This window comes from Nannobrachium achirus, assembly GCF_963921795.1.
Source record: "Nannobrachium achirus genome assembly, chromosome: 5".
NCBI classification, from domain to species: domain Eukaryota; kingdom Metazoa; phylum Chordata; class Actinopteri; order Myctophiformes; family Myctophidae; genus Nannobrachium; species Nannobrachium achirus.
The window spans coordinates 59,727,110-59,752,796 of NC_137814.1; the positions used below are offsets into that span (position 1 = coordinate 59,727,110).

A 25,687-nucleotide genomic window follows, 5' to 3' on the forward strand; every position below is an offset into this window, starting at 1 on the left:
TGAAGTGAAGGTTGAGCAAAGTGTGCAGAAATCGACTAAACGTGAAAAACTGTAAACCTTAGACGGGTTTCTGGTCCACGTTACACTGATAAAACTAGATGCGTACGCAGGGTCCGTACCAAAATTAGCCAATGAAACCAGCGATCCCCAAAACAACAGGATTGGGGATTGGACGGAATTGATTACATGATACAGTCAGCTGTGCATTTAGTCTCAATGTTTGTAAACAAGAAACCTGTCTATAGTTGACCGGGGTTCCCCAGGGCTCTATAATTGGTTTGCTCCTTTTCTACCTCTACACCAGGGATGCCCACACTTTTTTGACGTGAGATCTACTTTTAAAATGACTAGCTCAACATGATCTACCCATCCAAAATGCTGAGGGCCTGAGGGGGGCTTTGGAATAGCAGCACTGGCGTTACATTTTAGGGGGAAATAAATGGGAAATACTGGGGGAAATGTCTTCATCCCATTCTGTATGGAAGTGGTACAGTAGGTTTTGAGGTTCTTTGTAATGCTACTAACTCTTGAACAAAGTATTGCATTGGAGGTTTGCCTACTTTAGAAGCCATGAAGGGAGCTGACAGGCCCTTCTTGATGTCATATTGACATATATTTCATATTTTAATTATATTTAGAGGCATGTCATGTGGTCTACCTGCACACCCTTGGTGATCTACAGGTAGATCACGATCTACCTTTTGGGCACCCCTGCTCTACACCAAATCTCTTGAATGAAATCAGCTGTGTAAAGTATGTGTGTGTGTGTGTGTGTGTGTGTGTGTGTGTGTGTGTGTGTGTGTGTGTGTGTGTGTGTGTGTGTGTGTGTGTGTGTGTGATGCATCCATCCATGCGTGCATCCATGTGTGTGGTGTGATATGATGTTGTTTTATTGTGTGCATTTGTGTGCATGCACAATCCATGCGTGTGCACACAAATCCATGCGTGTGTGCTTCCACAAGTGTGGTGTGACCATGTGATCTCATGTTGTTTTGTATGTGTGCATGCGTGCGTGCATGTGTGCGTGCGTGCACATGCGTGTGGTGTTTGTGTGTGTTACAGAGATGCAAACGGACATGAAGAAATCCATTTGATTCTCTTTCTCGCCATCCATGAGATCAGCCAGAGGACACGAGAAGACAGAGAGCCACAGGTCCCTGGTGTCATCAACACTCTGAAGAAGAACCTGCGGTTCAGAAAAGTACATGAAGAACATGAAGAACATGAAGAACATGAAGAACATGAACTAGGTTGGGTTGATAGATGGGTTGAACAGGGGGTTGAACCGGCTGAACAAGAGGGGGGTTGTCGTATCCAACCGGCTGAACCAGAGGGGGGTTGTCGTATCCAATGAAATCATATTCACCAGATATTGCCATGAATTAGATATTGTGTACTATACTGTATAATTTCTACAAGCTCAACAAATGGTGTTTTACAGTCTGGAGTTGAGTTGATGTGGCAGCTGCCTGCCTCACCAATCTATTCAGGCATCAGTGTGTGATATTAACATTCCTTTGTTAGAGGCCAGTGACCCATTGAAGTGTAGAATCCTTTTGTTTAGACAGACAACCACTTGGTTACCAGATGCTAATCTACTCAACCTGTCTGGACAAATGAAGGGCCCCCAAAATGGAACGAAGGCCGACATTTAATGTATTTATTTTTCCTAACGGCCGTAGTAGAGAAAGCGGCCACTGTCTCTTTCTATCCTAAGCCCTCTGCTCTGCCTATGGCCCTAATGACTGGCTGATATTTCCTTATGTTTGTTTTATTTTCATTATTTCTTTGTTATTTTTTATGATTCATATGCATAGTAGAGATAGCGCTTTAAAAATGGAGAAGCCAGGCATTTCGATGGGGCTTTTGCACGAAGGATTCAAACCCTACGCTGAAATGTCATACAGTCATAACCCGACTATATGTACTTTATGCAAGTCCTCCTCACTTTAACACAAGTACATTTATTCATCTATTCTATCGTATCACAAGAGATGAATAAATGCTTGCTATCTCTTGGTATTATATATGTTTGATTGACTCAGACCCTGTTGCGGTCTAACTGTATTCACAAGCTCATAGTAAACATCTTGTTATAACTTTAAAGAGGTGGTGCCGAAGCTTTTTACTTTTTCTCTTTTGTATGTGTCTATGGAGTTAACATTACTCTAATAGACCACCGGGTGGGGTTATAATGTGCAAATTTCCCATCCCTGTTGATTACTTCCTGAAAGCTGAAAGCTTCTGAGAAAAACATAATTTTAACACTTTCTGTGTACAACCTTTTGAAAAAAAAAAAAAAAAAAAAAATCCTTCTAGTATAATCATAATACCTTATCATCATGTTTTAGGGAGGAAAAATCATGGCACCCCATCTTTAAGCGAAATGTGTGGACATTGATCTCTTTGCTTCTATATTTAATGTGTTTATATTGAACATTTAATTTTCACCGAGCCAAGAACTTTTAGTATTGTTATGGAGTGCAATATGTGACAACTTGCTGGATGCAAAGTTATGCATGCAGCACATTGTTATATATTTTTATCAATATTGCACATGTCATACTAAATTCCATATCTGTTTTTTATATACTTTATTAAGTCAGCCAACATGTAACATATCCTTTAAATAATAATGTCATTGTCATTGTTCATGTTTTTTTTACATGTCATGTCCCTGTATAGACATTTTGACCCATTTTTGTTTTTCTTTCTTTTTTAAACACGTGTAAAAAACTGTCACCTACATAAAAACAAAAAGAACTACGACACAAAGACAAAAGCAAAAGAAAAACTAGAAAAGAAAATTTCGAAGAAATTTTAAGTGTGCCTGCAGCTCGCTAAGTCTGTGCAACCTTGTGTAGCGGTTGGTGTTAGTGTTTCGTCTTGAGAGGGTCGTTCCCCCTGAAAAACACGTTTTGGCATGAAACGGTTACGTTTTGGCATGAAACGGTTACGTTTTGCACGTTTGTGGTGCCCCCTATGGGTCGAAGTGGAAATGCTTTTGGGTATATGTTCAGTATAGCGCCCCCCACTTGTGGTTAAAATTTGGTGTTGACTGGATGTTTTCGTGATTTATGGCTACTTCTTACAAAACGGGCTCCTCCCGCTAACTTTGGAACCCTGTTACGGAAGAACGGTATGGACTATCAAAATATTGTTTAAATATGTTTATCGCATGAGTCCATAGATCGTGTGTATCGATTTTTGTGACATTTGGAGAAAATATGTAGGAAAAGGAGCAAAAAGTGTGTTTTGAAGAAAATTCAAAATGGCGGAAAATCTATCCTGACGCAAATGGGCGTGGCCTATATGAGGAGATGCGTCATGACCCAAGGAATCCAGGGAAAAAGGAATTTTAATTTTCTGACCCACGGTTCAAGAGTTACAGGCCGAAAGGTAAAGTGGACTGTTATAGCGCCACCATGAGGCCAACTGACGAAATTATTTTTTATTTAATCCTTGATATCATTATAAATCTCCTCTCCAAGTTTTAAAACTGTAGCCCCTATGGTTTGCGAGAAAAAAAATATTGAATGTGAGTTTTTGCGATTCCCATTATAAGTCAATGGGTAAAATTAATTCACTAATAAATTAATATCAATTAAACAATACAACTTTTCTCTTAGAAAAGTAATAGCACACCATTCCCGGCCGAGCCGCACGTTTTGATGTATATATTGCGGCGGTGGCGTAAATTGTGCGGCAGTTATTAGCGCACCAAATTTGTGGGATCGTCATTAATTAATTAAGTATGGCGGATTACAATAAGTGTTTTGCCATTGCATGGCAGGCACACTTAATAAAACGAAACTGGGTACCCACTCCTATTCATTACACAGTTCACGTTCACATACTAACATAGACCCACACATTTACACAGAAAATAAAACAAAATAATAATAACTAGAAAAGAAAATTTCTAAGAAATTTTAAGTGTGCCTGCAGCTCGCTAAGTGTGTGCAACCTTGTATGTGTTAACATTGGCATATTTGTTAGCATTAGCATTTGTTAGCATTAGCATGTGTTAGCATTAGCATTTGTTAGCATTAGCATTTGTTGGCATTAGCATTAGCGGTTACGTTTTGCGCGTTTGTGGTGCCCCCTATGGGTTGAAGTGGAAATGCTTTGGTTATATGTTCAGTATAGCGCCCCCCACTTGTGGTTAAAATTTGGTGTTGACTGGATGTTTCGTTTGTGATTTATGGCTACTTCTTACAAAACGGGCTCCTCCCGCTAACTTTGGAACCCTGTTACGGAAGAACGGTATGGACTATCAAAATATTGTTTAAATATGTTTATTGCATGAGTCCATAGATCGTGTGTATCGATTTTTGTGACATTTGGAGAAAATATGTAGGAAAAGGAGCAAAAAGTGTGTTTTGAAGAAAATTCAAAATGGCGGAAAATCTATTCTGATGCAAATGGGCGTGGCCTATATGAGGAGATGCGTCATGACCCAAGGAATCCAGGGAAAAAGGAATTTTAATTTTCCGACCCACGGTTCAAGAGTTACAGGCCGAAAGGTAAAGTGGACTGTTATAGCGACACCATGAGGCCAACTGACGAAATTATTTTTTATTTAATCCTTGATATCATTATAAATCTCCTCTCCAAGTTTTGAAACTGTAGCCCCTATGGTTTGCGAGAAAAAAAATATTGAATGTGAGTTTTTGCGATTCCCATTATAAGTCAATGGGTAAAATTAATTCACTAATAAATTAATATCAATTAAACGATACAACTTTTCTCTTAGAAAAGTAATAGCACACCATTCCCGGCCGAGCCGCACGTTTTGATGTATATATTGCGGCGGTGGCGTAAATTGTGCGGCAGTTATTACCGCACCAAATTTGTGGGATCATTATTATTATCATTAAGTATGGCGGATTACAATAAGTGTTTTGCCATTGCATGGCAGGCACACTTAATAAATAAGACAAAACAAGGTTGGGTTAAGTGGGCATGTTATCCTTAATTAAAAGATAAGATTCCCACCTTTTTTCAAGTACATTTTCCTTGCCATTCATTTTATATGTAACCTTCTCCATAGAGTACACTAGACCTTACCCGTTTGAAGATATGTGCTCCAATGTATGTGCAGAGTGTGGGTTATGGAGAAATTAACTGTAACTGGTGCGTGTGTGAGAATATGTGGGAGCAACCCATGGAGGAGTGTATATTTTTTTGATGGATACAAATAATTTAACAGCTAAATTAGGTGAGTAGAAGTATGGGGATGTATGCGCTTGCCATACCCGTCGGAAGATAAGACACACATCAAATGCACCCGGTGCATTAGTGACCCGTGCATGCAGGCAAACCACATATATGAGAGAGAGAGAGAGACACTGCAACATTCCTAACTGTGAGATTGGTGTGTGTTAGCCTGATACTTCAGTCCGCACATCACCACCCCCTGTTGGTGGGTGGTTTGTAGTGGAAAAGCATTTACTGACTGACTGACTGACCTCCTACTGACTGACCTCCCTAATTATATGATAGATGTCCTCCATTTTTTCCAACCATTTATCCACCCTGGAAGGTTCCAAACTTTTCCAACTCCTTGATATGTGTTTGAGTGCTGTAATTCTCATAATCCAAAAGAGATATAGACCTCTGCTCTGCAGACTTTTGGGATGTGTTCCCAGGAGTATATTGTGGTTTTGTAAATTTAAAACTCTCCCAAATATTTGTTCTATTATTTGTGTGACTCTTGACCAGAAACTGAAAGTTTGTACTTTAGGGCATGTGAGAAAAATATGGGTGTGATCCGCATTGCTCTCCCCACATTCCCTCCAGCAACCAGAGTTTGAGTGGTACTTAGATATTGACAGAGGTGTTTGGAAGTACCTTATATTGATTTTCCAGGCATATTCCTGCCAGAAAGTTGATCTTAAGAAATAAAACATGTCTTTGAAACTCTGATTCCACTCGTTTCCATTCATAGTAATTCTCAGTTCTTTATTCCACTTATCCGCCATGTCTGTTACAACCCATCCCTGATCGATTCCAAAAGACTCAAAACACTGACTTACACACACTCAACACACAAAACATTATGGGCAATATTGAAGAATATTACTAGGATCTCCTTTTCTCCTCCTTTTAGTTGACCAGTGATTTGTACTGAAACTGTACTTTTTCCTATGCAACCTTCTAATAAATTCAGTTTATTTGGTTCCAAACTATCAACAATTTAGCTGAGGAACCCTTTCCACTGAACCTTTTTCACAACCCCTGGGGTCCGGTTCTCGGACCTCAGTTTGAGAACCACTACCCTATTAGAGGACTGAGTCGATCCTTCCCCCCATACAGTTTTTATTGTTTTACATCCAATTTAACAAGCTGAAAATTAACTCATTACTTAGAAGCTAGCATAATCAATAGCACAGAAAAGTGTATTTTTATGTACACACAAATAAAGTCATCATGGCTGATTCATTTTACCACAGATCATTACAATATGTGTACTGACAGCTACAATAACACACATGTCATTAAGTTAAGTGATTTCACAGAGGTGTAATTAATTGTCATTAATAGTGGAGTCATCGTGAAGTGATGTCACAGCACAATGAGATTATGGTAGACTTATGGTTAATTATGGTGTAAAGTAAACCGTAAGGCAGACACACACACACACACACACACACACACACACACACACACACACACACACACACACACACACACACACACACACACACACACACACACACACACACACACACACACACACACAAAAGTATAGTTAATCAGGTCTTGATTAAAGAATGCTAAACCAACGAAAACAAACTCAGATCTTTTTTAATCTTCCCAAAATAGGAACACCAACCAGGGTAATGTAGTCAACATACAAGTTAAATGAGTTAAAACTGTCATAGTATCAAACATAAATATCAAACGTATCAGTCCACGTTTCCCCAAAAGAAAAACGCATGTATTTAGTTCAGTCTGGCCAGAAACAGGGCAAAAACATATATATCGTCACTGTCGGCTAGAAACCTCGTATCTCCAAGTTTCACATTTGTAAAATTTTCGCAAAGTAAAGCCCTGCTTCATCATACAAGGCCGTCGCACAAAAGTAGTGAAAACAGCAGATCTACAAGCACACAACGCCTCGCACCGCGAGGCGTTGTGTGCTTGTAGATCGGCTGTTTTCACTAGTTTAATTCATTTTAGAAAATGACAAATACAAAACAAACGGTTTTGGACATACAAGGTTTTCACCCGACAACGACGATAGTATATCCCCTCTGGACATACAAATGATTCACTATAGAGGAGGAATATCAACAGCAGAAGCATGGATAAAGTTTAATATAATTATTTAACAGTAACTTTTCTGGGCCCAATTTCAACCCACCAAGGTGAACATGAGAAATATAAACAGTCCCTTTAGGATTGGGACATAACTGCATTAAACAATTTGCCCAATTTAAGATGGACGGACAACTTTGTTTTGTCTTTGGACAAATCAGATCAGTGTAGCATCACTGGTTAAGTACTGGTACTTAACCAGTACAGGATATAATGCCTGTGTGGAAAAAGGATTTGGCCATCTGGAATGTGCAATGGAATACAGGAATGTTGGTGTTGATCAATCAGTCCAGTGGTTTGTGGAATTCTGTGCACCGACATACAGACTTTGTTACACACAGACCCGTTACTAGACAGCAGGCCTCCTAGTAGAGAACCAGCACACACCACACAAATAAAATGCTGTATTATCCTAGAACACTGGTTCTCATTCTCAACCAAGTATTCCAAGTCTTGGGCTAGATAGGCAAAATCTCATCAAATGGTGGTCCCTGGCTCAAATGCCCAATAAATAATGGACCGTGATATAAAGAAGGTTGACCACTGTCCTAGGACTGGAAACGTAGCAGAAGTCTGGTTCTACTTGACCAGAGCTGCCCTATAAGGATTATGAAGAGATGGGCACCCATACCACTGGGAGCAAGGGGGAAGACATTTTCAATGACTGCAAGAGAAACCTTCTGCCAGTTATGGAAAAGTAATCCATAGGAAACTTGAGTGAATAAACCTTCATTCTTTTGTTTTGTTTTTTAACGCAAGAAAACAAAAACATAATTGCCAGTCAGGCAGAAGCCTTATCTCCATATTTCAACCTTTTGTTTTCTTTCTCCATAAATTAATTGGCCTTCTTATTAAAAACAAAGTTTTTTTTTAATCAAGTACTCCAATACTAAATGTGACTGAGCAACTTTCACTTTTTGAGTAATATTTGACGGGAGTATATTGCTGTTATCGGGTAGAAACGTCATCTCCATAGTCTAACTTTTTATGTTTTTCGCATATAAATGCCCTACTTTATCACACTGCAGCGTTATTACCAGCAAAATGACCAGATCCACAAGCTCATTTTGAGCTTATAGATCTACTACCTTTTGCTATTTTTTAAATTAGAATACTGAAAGGTAACAGTTTTGGACAGGTTTAGACACGACAGCGGGAAACAAAGTCAGTGTGTGGATATTGGTCAACGTAGGCTTTCAGGCCAAATATGAATCATAATCTCTCATCAGTGCTTTGTGACGGCCCTGCCCAAAGGTCTTTGAAATGTACAAAGAAAATGACCCAAAGGAATGTCTGTAGGCCTATTATTATACAAGCCATTAACCATTCTTTTGTTTTTAACTCATTGAGTGCCAATCCCGAACTAGTTCGGCTTTATTAGCGTATCGTAGTGTGCCGATCCCGAACAAGTTCGGCTTTTTAAAAAAAAAAAAAAAAAAAAAAAAAAAAAAAAAAAAAAAATTTTTGAAAAAAATTTTTTTGAATTTTTTTTTTTTTTTTTTGGACCCCATCAAATCTGGTGAACATGATTTCAATCGCGATTTTGCATGTTCCACCCCCATACAACCCCATCTAACATACAGGGCAGCCATTTTTGTTTACATTACATGTAAAACATAATGGCGATTATCTCAAGAATGCCTGAACGGATTTCCAATCGGATTTTTTTGTTTGAAAGCTGTGAACAAACTGCACAAATCCACTCCAATGCAATCCAGGATTGCATTGGATTTTTTAGAGCTCATTCTTCTCTGTTTTTTTCCCATGCATGAGGTGTGCAAGGTTTAATCATGGCTAAGTTGACGAAAATAAGGCTTCTAAAATGCTTGGTAGCCAATAGCTAACTTCAAGCTAACTTCATCCTCTTCCTGTACATGCACAAAGGAAAGTGTCCTTTCCTTTGTAAAAAAAGTCATGGCTCCAGGGCTTGGGCATGCATTACCAGCATATCTCTATTATTCTCTGGTCACTGGGCGCCCTCTAGTGGTGATAGGCTGGCACTCAATGAGTTAAAGTTTAAACGTTAATTGTCAAAGCATCTAGACAAGATCTAGTGTGTTGTTGCACCATCTATCAACGTTCCTCACATTAGACAATAATGTATTATAATATTTTGCTTTGGAAACTGGATTTAGAAGCAACAAACAGTAATTTATCGTGTTTCATTCGAAACACGCACACACACACACGCACACATATATATACTGTATATATAAAATTCTAATATCATATACTGTACATTGATATCTGAGTCAGATAAGTTCAGCATTGAATTTAACCCCACCAATCGTTTCCATTCCTTCTACAGAGTAGCGTCTCTTTATATTTTTGACATTGCTGGCAGTGGGTTCACCCAGTCATTCCTACATTACTGGCCAATGAATTTCAGTCACATCTTCACAACGCAGCCCCTTCAAATCAGAGCCATCCATTGGAGAGTTGTGCCCTAAACAGCACCGGTCACATGGTTCATGTAACTCGAAATGCCACCGTTCCCCCATAGACTCCATGCATTCCGTAAACGTCCTGTTCAGAGCTTTGTCACCATTCATCAACAGAAGTCTATGTAGAAGACCTGGCCCCATGTGACGCAACTCTGCAATAGACGGCCACCAAAAGCAGAGTCGTTAAAGGAGTAGTTCACCCCCAAAATGATTTTTTTCCTATTGATTAATCACACCATGGAGACTTGAGTTAAATAATATTCTTTTATATTTTTCGCATTCCTAAGACAAAAAATGTAAATGTACTCCCATTGGCATCCGGAATCAATGGGGGTAATCTTTTTTAAATGATACTATTGAGACTAAATGAATGTGAATGACTAAAACTAAAAAATATTATTGAACTCAAGTCTCCATGGCATGAGTAATCAATAGCAAAAAAGTCATTTTGGGGGTGAACTACTCCTTTAAGGCGTGTACCACAAAGGCAATGATGCCTGACAGGACAAGAGCGTCCCCGGTTCGATTCCTGGGCCCGGCGGACATCTGCTTACATGTCACTTTCCGACTTCCTCTTTCTCTCCCTGTTTCCTGCCTGTCAACAAAAGTTATTGAATGCTTTAACCAGTGAAAAATACCAGATATACAAGCTCACAGCGCGGCACCGAGTGCCGCGCTGCGAGCTTGTAGATCTGCTATTTTTGAAAAAGTCGTGAAAATGTGTGCAAATCTTTGAACATATGTGAACAAAGTGAATGTTTGTAACTCAAATTTTGCCTCTGGAGGGTCCCTGGAACTAGATATTTTGAGATGGGGGTCCGTGGCCAAATAAATATCATTTTGGGGGTCCTTCACATGAAAAGGTTTGAGAACCACTGACATAGTAGTCTCTCAAGAACAGACTAACTGAGCTCCGGTTAAGTGAAAAGGACCTTTTCTTTGACGATGGCTAAGCCAGATTGCTGACATAGAAACATAGGTTTTTCAAAAAAACCTTAGGATTCAAAAGACACTTATAGAATCGGGTCAAAATTCTAATTTTCACAATTTTTCAAAAACACGCTTGCTGTGAGCTTGTATATCTGCTATTTTTCAATAGTTAAAGCATAAAACAATGATACACAATAATGTGTACCCGTTCTAAATGGGTTAGGAAAAAAACAGATAAAACATTAAGTGAATAGTTTTTTGTTCACTTGTAGACTAAAGCGCCCCGGGGCTCATGCCGCTGTCGCAGGGCATGCCACCGCCGCCGCCGGCGCCGTGGCACTTCTTCATGTGCAGCTTGAGGCTGTACTTGACGATGAAGCTCTTGGAGCAGAGCGCGCAGGTGAAGGGGCGCTCGCCCGTGTGCACGCTGAGGTGGGACTTGAGGTGGGCCGACTGCGTGAACTTCTTGCCGCACTGCGAGCAGCTGAACGGCCGCTCGCCCGTGTGGATGCGCATGTGCACCTCCAGGTTCTGGGAGGTGGCGTAGTGCTTGCCGCAGACGCTGCACACGAAACGCTTGCCTGTGGAATAAAGAAAATTTAAAGAGTGAGCAGCTGAGCACAGAGTAATCCTTCAAATGCAGGGATCTTCAACGTTTTCAGGCCAAGGACCCCTTAGTTGAGAGAGAGATGAAGCAGGGACCCCCACAACCTTTTCAGAGATTCCTCTTTTTCCCCTCTACACCAAAGCTCTTTGCCAAAAATAGCAGATCTCGCAGCGTAGATCTGCCATTTTTGGCTAAAGTTTGCAGAATATGGACGCTAGGGTTAATATAAAAAGAAATAGGAAAAAAAGTTTCTAGAACTCAAAGATTTGGAAGACCCCCTGTAGTAACTCTGGGGACCCCCTAGGGGTCCCGGACCCCCTGTTGAAGACCCCTGTTCTAATGGATATTAGATACCTTTACTATTATCAGTCGCTCAGAGGTGGCACAGCACTCTTCTGCCGCCAAAGGAACACTCGTTCTTTTAACCTCCGCGCCATACCCAGCGTTCGTTCTTTCCGCGGCTGAGACTAACTGAGCAGATAAGGGGTGGCCCGGGTGTGTACAGTAGCAGCATCTCCCGTAATGCTAGTCTCAAATCTATAGCGCACTTAAACAATAATGGTGGCGGATTCACTTTTCTGGTCGATTTCTATGCCTGGATCTAGTTTCTCCATTTCTATGCTCTACAACTGGTGCAACCGAGGGACAAACTTCAGCCTTGTTCATTGGAACGGCAGCACCCGTTCGACTTGTTTTTTATCACGATGAGAGATACATCTGTCTTTTACAAAAAATTGCGGTTGGAAATAATGGATGGATATTTTTGTATAAAATCGCAAAGGTAAGCTACTTTGATGGCATTATAAGACAACCTTAGATCCTTATAAAATCATATAAATGGCAGCAAAAGATTTAAGGTTACAAAGTTTCAAGGGAAGTATGACAATAAATAAAAAAAACTAAGCAAATAAAAGAACAATACAGAGCAGTCTTAAGTGTAGGTAAAAAACAAATAAGTGTCCAGAACAGCCAATGTTACAAGTGTCTCAACGTTACACGAATAGTAGAACTGTGTAATCATTGTAATCATAGTTGTGTAATCATTGCTAATAAGAGTGCTTGTTAACCACAAAAGACACACATTTGGCACCTCCCCTGTCACCTTACAAAAATACGTTATTAATTAATCACCCTAAACCCTGCTTCAGAAACAGTGAAAATAGCCCGTCCATTGTGAGCTTGTAGATTGGCCATATTTACTATATTAAAAAAAGGTTCTGAATATTAGATATTATATCATTTTTGGAGACATTTCCCAGAGTTAAAATTCATTCCCACCGGACGCGATAAAGATAACGATAACGATATGTAGGCGTTCACATCTATTATGACGGCTTTATCGTCACCATCCACTTCAATTGAGAACTATATTTTTTATCGTTATCTTTATCGCGCCCAGTGGGAAAGGGCCTTTAGAGTCAGGGTTAACCCTGCAACCAGGTGTAAAATCAGCCATTAGGATGCCATCAAGACCTAACAAAATACGTTTTGACGACAAAATCAACTCTAGATTTAGTTGACCAAAATCTTATGATATTTAGTCAACTAAAACTTTTCAGATAACTAAAATAAAGAGTATGACAATAACCGAATCAGAATGTGCTGTCAAAAACAACACTGATGTATGGGGAAAAACAACGTGCCTTTAGAGGCCGTCTGGTCGCCGTGCTGCAGGGCTGAAGACGGCTCGCGGTAAAGGCCAAAGTTCATGACGTCCGAGTCGTCGAACTCAAAGGCGGAGCTGCTGCCCTCGGAGAGGTGACAGTCGGTGGAGGTGGAGCCTCCCGTCACGCTGACGAGCTTCAGGCCGTACGGCTCGCTGTCCGACCCCGTGTCGCTGGGGTGGAAGGCGGGCGGGGGGAACGCCATCTGTTGGGACGACTTGGGCGGCTTGTTGGACCAGGACAGACCGGGAAGGTCCAGCTCCGCCTTGTTGGCCTGGGACTGACACGACTCCATCAAGGCCTTGTTACTGTGACCTGGAATAGAAGAGAAGAGTAGAATAATAGAAGAACATAAGAATAGAATGGAAGCAGAACTTTTCCAGAATATTTAACCCAATTTCCAGGACTATATAACAATAATTCAGCTCAATAACAAGTCGCTTACTCCTATGCACAGTGCCCAAAGACAGGCAGTGTATGACAGTGGTTCTCAACCTTTTTAGGCTGTGACCCCCGAAATAATCATATTTTAACTGGGGACCTGGCACCCAGACGAGCACTAAGGTGGCATTCACACAGGCACGTTTTATTGCAATTAAAAGGAATCCTCTAACGTATTGTCGGAAAATACACAACGTTTGGGCATGTGTGAAGATGCATCCGTATTCTTTTTCGATTTAAAGAAACGAATGCAAATCCACAAAAAAACTGTGGTTTCGATTCGCTACAGCAAACGCTTCACTGTTGGTGTGAATCCATCCGTCTTAAATACAGGCAATGAAACATTGTAGTAGGCTATATAGAGCCATGTGCGGGTTAAATCCCACAACCTTAATTAATCTAAAGTTTTATCATTTTTTCATAATTGTAATTTAAAAAAAATCGCTCTAGAAGTTAGCCATAAGGCTCCATGACCGGAGCGATACGGCCGATTTGACTGTAGCACCAGTGTAACACAGTCCGACGGGAAACCGGTATAACCGAACATTGGTTCCGGCCGTTTACATGTTATCTCAAAACGTTCGTTTATACACTTCCCGTGCTTCCCTGACGAACTATAAGTACTCCAAAAACTCAGAAAAATCACGCGATTCCAGCGGTGCCATCCATTTGGCGATTGCTATCCTTGATCGCGATCGCCAGGGCTCTGAAGTGTTACAGCATGATAGCTAAAAGGCCTGGCACTGATGTAAACAACTAGGCCCGAACCAAAACAAAATGGATGTGTCTCCTTCTTCTTCTGTTAGTTGATCAGATAGTAGGAGATCACCACCTGGTGGTTTTCAAAGGCCATAGCACTCTAGAACACATACAGCCGTCATAATAACAGTATATATCAATGTTATCTAGGTCATCTTACACATGTTCTATTGAAGCCCAAATCTAATGATAGGATATATATATATATATAAATATACATGTTTTCCTTTGTAAGAGGGGTAGTGTGGCTTTCGATAGAAGCATAGATTTATATATGTAATTTAAGTACAAAATATGATTTTGGCCCCCATAAAAAGGTAAAATTAAACAAAATGGTGGCACCATTTTGATAGATTTGAAATAAAGGGTGGCATTCAGTGAGTTAAAAAGACGTAAAAGACGTTTATGGCACTAAGGATCAAAGACGTAAAAGACGTTTATGGCGTTCAGTGAGTTAATTAGAATCGCCCCAAAAAATTGTGTGTATGCTGGTTTGTCCGTTTGTCCATCTGTCCATCTGTAACTCCACGTTCAGCAGTTGTTCAATTGTCTAAAAAACATAATACAAAAATCAATAACGCATGTACCTTGCCCAACATCAACTTTATCACCTTCAGATGTGTCTCTACTTCTCATAATCCCCAAATGTTTAAAATATTTTCCCAAATTTTGGCCTGTAGGCAGCTGTCCTGTGATGCGATTTACATCACAAATGGGCGTCACCAAGCAGCGCACTCCCAGTCCGGGGGCAGTTCCAGAGAGAGCAACATCACAGTCTGTCTGCTTCACACCAAGGGGGACTAACAGGCACACACACAAAGGGGCCAGGCCCCCGCAGGGGGCTGTAGGCTAGTCCATAGTTATTTATAAAAGGTTAAATCCCCCTCCAGACCGTCCGCTCTCATTAGATATCTGACCATTCTGGCCGCCTCCTCCCCTCATTGATTTAATTTCTGATCACCGCTCCCTCGGTCGCACATAGTGTATTATTTGTCTAACAGTAGTTAGATAAAAGGAAAGTGCCACTGGAGTCACTTGTATATCATATATAGGCTATAGGCCTAATAATATAGGCCGATGTGTGGGTCTCTCACCCTTGCTTGCGCGCGCGCTCTCTCTGTCGTTCTCTGTGCCAAATCGTGTCCAAATGGAGACGCTTGTTACGCGCGGTGCGCAGAGGGAGCCAGCGGAGGGCAAGACGAGGAGCAGAGAGAGAGAGAGAGAGAGAGAGAGAGAGAGAGAGAGAGAGAGAGAGAGAGAGAGAGAGAGGTTGACGTCCTCCTCTTCGTAGATATTCATATCTTGCTATAATTAAAAGTATTTGCTGTCTGGTTTATAGATTGTGCGAGTCCCTCCGGCCGCCGCTGGTTTTATTTTTTGATCGCCCGTTTACGACCGTCGACCGCAGATAAATAGGCTAGTTGAACTTGAAGAATTAATAAACACAGGGAGATGGAGGAGGAATTATTATGCAGCTTATAGACAACATGCCTGGCCACGCCCCCTACTTCCGACCGGAAGCCCTTTTTTGGGCTTGATCGTAGCGCAATTTCCTGTTTACGTTCATCTGATCTGATTCTCCTCTTAACTAATGAGACGGGATTGTTTTACTTTGTAATTTTACTTTGTAACTTATGTTAACAATGTCACTTAATGGCAACACTCATCCACTCTGCTGATAAATAAATGAGTTGTGACGATACACACCCGTTCTGCCGTCATTCAATGTTATGAGTTGGAGGGAAAAAAAAGAGATCTCAATTGAAACAATGCCATAGGCTTTCTTGGGCGTATGCTTTTAGTTGACCTTGTACTAGTGTACTGTCATGAAACTACCTTTTTTCATATGCAAACTTCTTAAAAAATAACGCTATTTAAATTGTTTCAAAAGCTTTATACCCTGTATATATATATAAAATGTCACAATGCGACATAGCTTTTTACACAATGCTGTACTCCCTCCAACTGCATGTCATATTATATGTTCGCCATTTTAAACAGTTTTTATTTTATTTGACACTTGCTTTGGCAATATAAACATGTCTTCTCATGCCAATAAAGCTCCTTTGAATTGAATTGATATAGGCCTACAAATAAACAGATTTGTGTATTTGAAAGCAAGCATTGAACCTAATCAGTATTTCATGGAAGCGAATGTTGTATGATTCTAGCTAGCAAACCTTTTCCCTTCAGAACGCTGGTTGATCATGTCAAACGTCATCTTCTCCATTCTCCACTCTTCTGGGATGTCACCATGAAGTCACAGTTGGCTTGTGTTGTGTGATATGCATTAATGTTTTTACAAATAGGCCTGTCAACAACTCAACCCACTCCAGAATAGACATAATACACATTAGCCCACCTATTATGTGCATCCTATGCTGTGTTCATTTCACTATATCACTGTAAATCATCGATTTAATCCTAATCAAGGCAATATAAATATCCATTCATATTTAATGCTCATTTAATCATTAAATCCTAAACTGTCACGTCAAAACAATGAATACATTTGGCTTTAATAGATACAAAAACAAACTGGATTAATTGAAAATGACAAGTGTTTAAAAGCATTCCTTCAAAGCATCATTGGGAACATTCCTTATCTCAATAACACAATATACAGTACAACATTTGAAACCCTCAACAGTTAAAAAAAAGGCATGGACAAGTCAAAGAAAAGTGTGTATAAATATTTTATTGCAATAAATATGATGAGGAGATCTCGACCCTCACATCTGGCTTCATTGGTCCTGCATGGACGTACAGTACAGGTCTGAAAGACAGAAAACAATTGCATTCACAGATACAACACAACAGCGAAGAGCTTTTATTTCAATTATAATCAATGTTGTGTTGTCACAAGTGAAAATAACTTTTACTTAGTTGTAACAAGAGTAGTAGTCACCATACAGTAAAAGATCGTAGCTAACAATGCTAATTAGCTAGCATGAGAGTTTTACCTTGTTGTTGTTGTTGTTGTTGTTGTTGTTGTGAGTCGTGCTGCTTCTCTGGGGAGTTTGCTGAGTTTAGGATATGTTAAGGATGTCATCAATACTATTAACTGGTGTAGATAGAATAAAAACATCGAAGATAGCGGTGGCTTGCATATCAAGAGACCATGACCGCACCGCACCATCTAGCTGACAGCTGGAAAAAAAAAACTCAGTTGGTTTAACCCTTTCAGTTCATTGTCATAATCTTTTACTGCAGCGCTGGGCAGTGTTGCCAAAATTTGTGAGAGAAATAAGCGAAACAAGCCAACTCTTGCAATATAAATAAGCAAAAAAACAAGATAGTTTAGGTAAATAAATTGACTTGGCAACACGTTTATATGCATGCCTGACAGAGAGAAGCCGGAAGTTCCCTTTCGACTTGGGGGCGGGGCCTCCCTCCTGCAATCGGCCAGGAATGTTGTCTATACATGTCCCGTGGACAGACGTGGACTCAGTGATTCCTTGTTTCGGATGACAATGTGCAGTGTGAGGGCAAACGTATCAATTAAATATGAAAGAATGTGGCAACTTCACCCCTCCCATTCGCACGACTAAACCGAATTATATTATGAGAATGTGGCCTAAGAGTTGAGGAATTTTGTATAACACGTTTCTACGTTGCGAGGCGTTGTGAGCATGTAGATCGTCTATTTTCACAATTTCTGCCTCTAATATTTGACAATTTAGCCAATGTTTAATTTGTCAACAAAAATCAATAACCAAAGACAATGCATAGCTATTTTTTCCAGGACCTTCCAGGACCCTTGATCAATTCCAAAACTTTTCCAGTACTGGAAAAGTATTTTTCTAATTTCAAAACATTTCCAGGAATTTCATGACCGTGGGAACCCTGTGGAAGAATAGTAGAACAGAAGCAAATAGAACAGAAACAACTTTACTGATGATCCCAAAAAGGAACACACACAGCTCCTCTCATCAGCAAATCACAACACAAAGAACATAAGAAATGAGTTATAGACAAACACAAAAACAAGGCACTCTTCAGGCGATAAAAGTTAAGAAACCTTTATTGATATGGCTAGTTTGTAGTATAAATTGTAAAAAAATGCGATAATTATCCCAATTTTTAACAATCGCTATGATCAATAAAGGCTTTTAAAAATTTTCACAAGAAGAGTATCTTTTTTCCCGACCCCTTTGTTGGAAGTTCTCAGTACTCAAAGAGCACCATCACCAACTACAGTTTTGCAACTTCCGAGTACCCAGTCCCTGTCTTGTTTTTAATTTCAGAACCATCTCATGATTTGAGAACCACTGGGATAATTAAAGAAACGTAAACTAACAAAACAACAAACTGTACCTCCAAAATACGTGTTGACGTGTCTGCTGCTGCTGGACATGGGGGGAACCAGGGTGCGTTCCTGGAGCACCAGGTGTACATCTGGGTCCATCTGGGCACCGTAGGAGCAAACAGAGTCCCCTGCTTCCTTCTCCAGGCCTCCTAGCAAGGTGGGCACCATCATCACATTTTAGTGGATTTAATTGTGTTTTTGGGCATTGCACATTGGAACATATAATGTAGTATATACATATAAATACCATTTCTATTTGCCTTGTAGGCTATGAAAACAAAACATTGCACAGGCCTGATATGACAGGTAACTTCAATATGCAAAGACATGGCTGACAATGACTTCTACCAATAATCAATATAAATGTACTGTGTAGTGTGTACTATGGCCAAAAAAGGCCATACATTCAATAATTCAATACCAGCTATCAAAAATAGTTAATAAAATTGCCAATCTACAAGCTCACACGCTGACAAGCATGTAGATCAGCCATTCAATTCCTGCTATAGTATTTCAATCAGATTCATTTATTCAGATGAACGCGAATGATTCTGACAAATAAGCAAAATAACTGAGATTATTACAGACATTCCTATCAGGCGAACATGCATTATGCCACTGTTTCTCAGGGGGGTTCCTTTAGGGGGGTCTAAAACGTCTAAAAAGTCTGTAACTCTAACAGTGTACAAATGGAACCAAATGAACCCTAACGGGTTAAGTCTGTAACTAAGTCTGTAACTCTGACAGTGGTTAATTTGGTTCCATTTGTACACTGTCAGAGCTTGAAATTTGAACGTTTGAGAAACACACATGCCCGTACCTCCCAGCTGGCTGGAGCAGCCGGGGTCGTGCGTAGAAGGCGAGTCCAGCGCGTACTGTGTGAAGCCCTTCTTCCGCTTGCCCATGCTCAGCTTGAACGCGGGCGTTCTGAGGGCGTCCATCTTGGTCTCGGATGACGTACAGGCGCTGTCGTCGCTGCTGCTTGGCCACGCCCTCTTCTTGCTCCTGGCTGCGTCTCTGTCTGTCGACGCCCTGCCCACTCTCCCTCCCTCTGAGGACATCCTAGCAGCTGAGAGGGAGACAGAGGACATCGTCTCTGAGTCCGGGGGGAAAAAAACCTTATGCCTTAATCAGTGTTGTTTTTGACAGCAAATTTTGATTCAGTTTTAGTCATAGTCTTTTGAATAAAATGTAATTTAGTTTTAGTCATAATTTAGTTACCTGAAAAGTTTAATTTTAGTCTAATTTTAGTCGACTAAATATCACAAGATTTTAGGCGACTAAATCTACAGTTGATTTAGTCAACTAAAATGTATTTTGGCAGGCCTTGATGGCATCGTAATTTCACGTGATTTTACACTTGGTTGTGTGCTGAAAATAGCAGATCTACAAGCTCACAACGAGCAACATGCAACACCTAAGAGAAACCAAACATAAAATAACTCTCTTCGCCACTAGTCCCTCCCTAACGGTTTAGTCTAGTTTTTATTTTGTCGACGAAATTGTCAATATATTTAGTCTTAGTTTTAGTCATCACAGCTTAGTTTTTATTTTGTTTTCGTCAGTGAAAAAAACGCAGTCGACAAACATTTGTCGTCAGAGTTTTAGTCGACGAAATCAACAATAATTTACACAGTAAGTGATTCAATATTAGGTCACTGTCAAGATGCAACATCAAATGATTTTTTTTTTTTTTTGCAACCCGTTTATCAACCAGTCAATCATCTAATGTAATCCTGGGCACCGCTACACTCCCTCTGCCACCTTGGGGAGAAACGGACTGACCTCATGATTCCTTCTATGCATGAGTCCAAGCCACTTCTTTTCACCTGACAGAGGGGGGACGTAGCGCGTGGCAGGAACACGGTATTCATTTCCAACCAGTTCCTTTCCCCTCCATCAGGCGCCCCGGCTGGCCAGGGGGAGGCAGTATAGAGACCAGGATTACTGCATGTTTTTTGTGAGGGTACCTACCCTAGAGCAGGGGTTTTCAAAGTGGGTGACGGGGCACCCTGGGGTGCCGCGAGATCATTTGATAATATTTGGAATTTATTTGGACACTTGAAGAAATATTTAGTATCATTTTAAACTTCTACAAAGTTATTTTCAGTCAGTTCTAACCAAAATGGCTGTTATCTCAACGTTTTCCTCGCAACATAATCACTAAAATATCGTCACTGTCAGGCAGAAACCTCTGTCGCACAAAACCAGTGAAAACCTTGCATCGCGAGGCGTTGTGTGCTTGTAGATCGGCTGTTTTCACTAGTTCAGTACATTTTATAGATGATAAATACAAAAAGAAAGGTTTTGGACATTCAAGGTTTCCACCCGACAACGACGATATTCTATACATTTAAGGTGCTCAGAGTGAAAATTATAATGTAGGGGTGCCTCGGATTAAAAAAATATTTATAGGGTGTCCTGAGACAAAACGGTTTGGGAACCCCTGCCCTAGAGGACACGAGGAGAACATGAAAACTCAAAAGGCCCTATAAACGGCTATATTCCAAAATAGTTTCAAATGGGGGTGACATGGTTAGGCTAAGATATGGCGGCCTCGTCAATCCTCACGCAGACGTGGGAAAGGAAGTCAACAGCCTGCTCCCTGATGCAGTCGACCACCACAACTTCCTCTTGTTCAATGACTTGCCACTTGCCAGCAGTCTAGCCGTTTGGTCACACAACCTGTTGCTATATGGCATCAGCTGAAATGTTTAACCTTAAGGAAAACAACCCCATATTAGGTTTGTCAGCTGAAATGTTTGAACCAGTAGGAAAGCAATCCCATATTACCTTTGTTGGATGTAATCAACATTGTATAAATACGGCTGTATAATTCTGTTCGGCCGGGGGGTTGGTTGGCAGAGGAGCCTTGGTATGCATGTGAGGTGTCACATTGTTCCCCCGACATACGTTTTTTAATTGGCTTTTAACCACAGCCGAGCTTAAGTTTGATATTGTTCACTTCTTTTAGTTTGTACTTGGTTGTATTGTTTCTTGTTGCATTGTTTTTCTCTTGTTGCACAGCACTTTGGTTGACACTTGTCGTTTTAAAATATGCTATATAAACGAAGCGTGATTTGATTTGATAGGATCGGGCGAGGGACATACAGTGCCTTATACAGAGCTTCTCTCATTGCTGTCAGTCACTGCTTCAGTCAACTCAGTGCGAGAACAGTTTCGAGAACGAATACCAGCTCCGACAGCGATAAAACCGGTTCCTGGAAATGGTTCCGAAAGTGTATGGATCGATGTCGGATCCGGTCCCTACAGATCCGGATCCCAACTAGGGCTGTCACGATTATGACATTTTAGATGACGATTAATTAATTGCGATTAACGATTTAATTGTGTTTTTGTCGTTGACAATTACATTTCTGTTTGGCTTTTAGGCTTTGAAGTTACACACGGTAGATATGACACATAAGCTAAATATACAAAGAAATTACTTGACATATTTGACAACTTTATACTTAAAAAAGAACATTGATAGTGGAAATAGCCGATCTACAAGCTCACAACGCGTCGCGATGTGACGCGTTGTGAGCTTGTAGATCTGTTATTTCCACTATTTTTGACATGGAAACGATTATGACGATTATTAAAAATAATCACGATTATGTTAAATAATCACGATTAGACGATTATGTAATAATTGTGACAGCCCTAATCCCAACCCTATATGACACTCACTTTGAAGGAGGAATTGATGGTACTTGATGCGGTCTATTATTGCTGTGCTCACCTTCCCCACAGCTGTCGTCATTGGAGTCTGAGTCCTCATCTTTGATCAGCACCACATCTGGAAACTGAAAGAAACAATAGTCACATACGTTGAGATAATAAACCACGTCCACGTTACGCTGGGATTAAGAACGAGTTTAAATTAACCAGGATAAAATAGAAGATTGAATCATCATCACTGAAACATTGCCACAACCAAAATGTTATGTCTGGGTAGATTATGTTGGGAAAAACAGCAATCGATTGGTTTTGGATATAGATAATTCAATTATTGGTTGTTTATAGGGCAACCAGACTATATCAGGGTTCCCACACATCTTTACCAATTAATTTCCAAAACTTTTCCAGAATATTTAACCCGATTTACAGGACTATAAACAATAATTCAGCTCAATAACAAGTCGCTTACTCCTATGTGCAATGCCCAAAGACAGGTAGTGTATGCCAGTGGTTCTTAACCTTTTCAGGCTGTGACCCCCCGAAATAATCATATTTGAATAGTTGAGGAATTTTGTATAACATGGTTTTATTGTGAAAATAGCAGATCTACATGCTCACAACGCCTCGCGTTGCGAGGCGTTGTGAGCATGTAGATCTGCTATTTTCACAATTTCTGCCTCTAATATTTGACAATTTGGCCAATGTTTAATTTGTCATTAACAAAAAGTATTAACAAAATCAATAACCAAAGACAATGCATAGCTATTCTTTCCAGGACCTTCCAGGACCCTTGATCAATTCCAAAACATTTCCAGTACTGGAAAAATATTTTTCTAATTTCAAAATATTTCCAGGAATTTCATGACCGTGGGAACCCTGCTATATACTCCTTATTATCAGGCAATGTCACACCGATAAGAACCAGCATGGTCGTGCAGGTCAGCACCAAATGAACCCCACCGCTCATAAGATACAATGGATAAGTGAAGTTGTCACTGCACTTGCATTCTATCAAACCTTCAGATGCTGTTTTTCTCCCAGTGTGGAGGAAGAACGCTTAGGATTTGATCTCTCACTCTTGAAATATGTAACCATTGGTTTCTGTTGATTGTAAACAATAATAGCGATCCAAAACGGTTGTCCTTCAGACCCCACCTCCATTCGCCGTCATTAGAACGGGGTGATAAAGAGGTCATTACCTCTTCCTGTCGTGCAGCGTTGCTGTCGTCTCCAGCAGCGCTCACGTTGTCACCGTCTCGTGGCGGTACGTCCATGGTGTCACCTCCACCACCAGCACCACCGCCGGTGGGGGCAGGGGTGGGAACGGTACCCCCACCCCCTCGTACGATGATGGACTCGATGAGGTGCAGCTTCTTACGGAGGTCTTCGTTCTCCTGCCGACTACGGCTGATCTCCAACTGTAGGACCGCATAGCCCTCATCCACCACCTAGAGAGAGAGAGATTGTATAGGGCAAATTTAAGTTGACGATCAATCGTCACACAACACGAATAATTGCGATTAGCGATTTCATTGTGTCTTTCGGGTTTTTAGGCTTTGTAATCAAAAATTGCATTGACAAAGATTTACATAATTAATAACGTTACACTTTCCAAAAGGCTTTGCGAAAATAGACGATCTACAAGCTTACAACATGCCACTTTGTGACTTGTAAGGTTCTACCACACACCACTTTGTGACATGTAGGCTTGTAGATCTGCTATTTAAAACAAAGTGTTCCAGGTCCAGTTTTGTCTGCTCATATAGTTGTGTCATCACATCCAAGTTCAAATGTTTAATCTGTATCCTGTCTGAGTTCTCTGTCCTGATTATACAATTGGTACATCATACTGACTTGCACTGTTTCTGTAATTAAGAGATGGAGAGAGATGGAGACTCCTGTTGCTGAACAGACACTCTATACAGCAATATACTATCAGAATACCGACAAAGCTATCCACCTGTTTGTGCGAGAATTTACTATAGCATTATCTGTGGGACACTTCCGGAGAACAGCAGATATACAAGCTCACGTCGCGTCACAGATGCAACCGTTGTGAGCTTGTAGATCACACTCGGCTGCGGTGCCGGAAGCTGCCGCACAACTTCTGTGCAATGCACGATGGAGCGTTGGAAAGTTGTGGATAGAACACTTGTGTTAACAGTTAAGGGATATTCCACTTTAAAAAGAAGAAAAAAAAAACTTTGGTCAGTTTTTAATTTGCTTGATTTAATATTTAGATATTTTATATTCATTTCATCAGACACTCTCCGTCCAGGGCCCATTCCTATACAAACCCATAGGAATTTAGAAATATCTAAATATTGAATCAAGCAAACTAAAAACTGTGAAGGGTGTTCACAAAAGCCCGAGTAGACGACCAAAGGTTTTTTTGAAACACAAACACAAAATTACTCAGCCTACCTTAAAAGTGTTTCAACTGGCCAGCCAAATGATGAGTGATATTGCACTAATGTGTTGTCCATCATGAGATGACTGTTTATCCCTCAATATCACAGAGGCTGATTTGAACTTTGAGACTACTATGTAATATACATCTCAAAGTTATTCATTGTTAAATGTTATACGAGTTAAAAAAAAGAGAATCCCAATTGAAACTTCTAATAAAGTCTTCAATCAATCAATCAATCAATCAAATAAGTAGGGCACTTTGTAGCCAGGCACATTCCCAATCAGTTTAACTTTAACCCTATTTATCCTTTGGCTATTTGAAATATGATTGTATTCTAACACAAATATCGTGGAAATCTCTCTCAAATCTCTTGTACAGCATATTATTCAATGGATGCTTGACATGAACATGATTGATAACAAATGATGCAAAGGGACAGCAACGAATACAGACACAACCCCCTGGACCCAAAAAAACCCATATCAATAAAGTACAGTATACCCTCATACAGTATGAGATTAACGCGCACGCACCTCGCATATCTCCACGACCGCTGCTTTGGTCAGCGCTCCCATGATGATGTTGAGCTGCTCCTGGAGCACCTTGGGGTTCAGGACGTGCACGGCCATGTTTTCCCTTTTAACGTGTGACAGACAGAGCTGTGTTCACACCGAGGCGAATCTACGCGAAAAGAGGGGCCCCGCCCCCCGGTGCGTACTGTGCGTAATGAGGCGCAGACCGCAGAGGGAAGAATTCGCCAGTAGGAGGAAATTCGCTTTTCGTGTGAACAGTGAACACACACAGTTCCGATCTATGATAAATATGTTTCAGATCGGATATACAAATGCAATAATTGTTTCCCCCCCACCTACATTAGAAATGATAATCTAATTAAGCGGAGGTTGTGCGGTTTATTGTTTACTTTGGACATGGAAGCGTTCTGTCTTCAGTTCACCACAACAAAGGAACTGCAGGAAGAAGGGCAATTTTTTCCCAACGTCATTTCCGCACACTGCTGTTTTCAAAGTAAGAGTCTAGCTAGCACACTGGTTCCCAAGCACTGGGTCGGGACCTCTAATGGTCGGGACCTACTTATAACTCTATGGTCGGGAC

The 25,687-nt window shown here is 40.6% G+C and overlaps 1 protein-coding gene across 1 annotated transcript; it reads right to left on the minus strand.

Annotated features, from left to right (window-relative positions):
- Positions 1-10,970: 10,970 nt before the first annotated feature.
- Positions 10,971-25,208, minus strand: LOC308285229 (uncharacterized protein; the record flags this gene model as incomplete). Its single annotated transcript, XM_080725948.1, has 7 exons — positions 25,108-25,208; positions 23,361-23,609; positions 22,223-22,286; positions 19,298-19,546; positions 18,486-18,626; positions 12,948-13,283; positions 10,971-11,278 (listed from the first exon to the last, which is right to left on the minus strand). The coding sequence occupies exons 1-7, from the start codon at positions 25,201-25,203 to the stop codon at positions 10,971-10,973; spliced, it is 1,443 nt and encodes a 480-aa protein (XP_080582074.1). The 5' UTR covers positions 25,204-25,208.
- Positions 25,209-25,687: the final 479 nt, after the last annotated feature.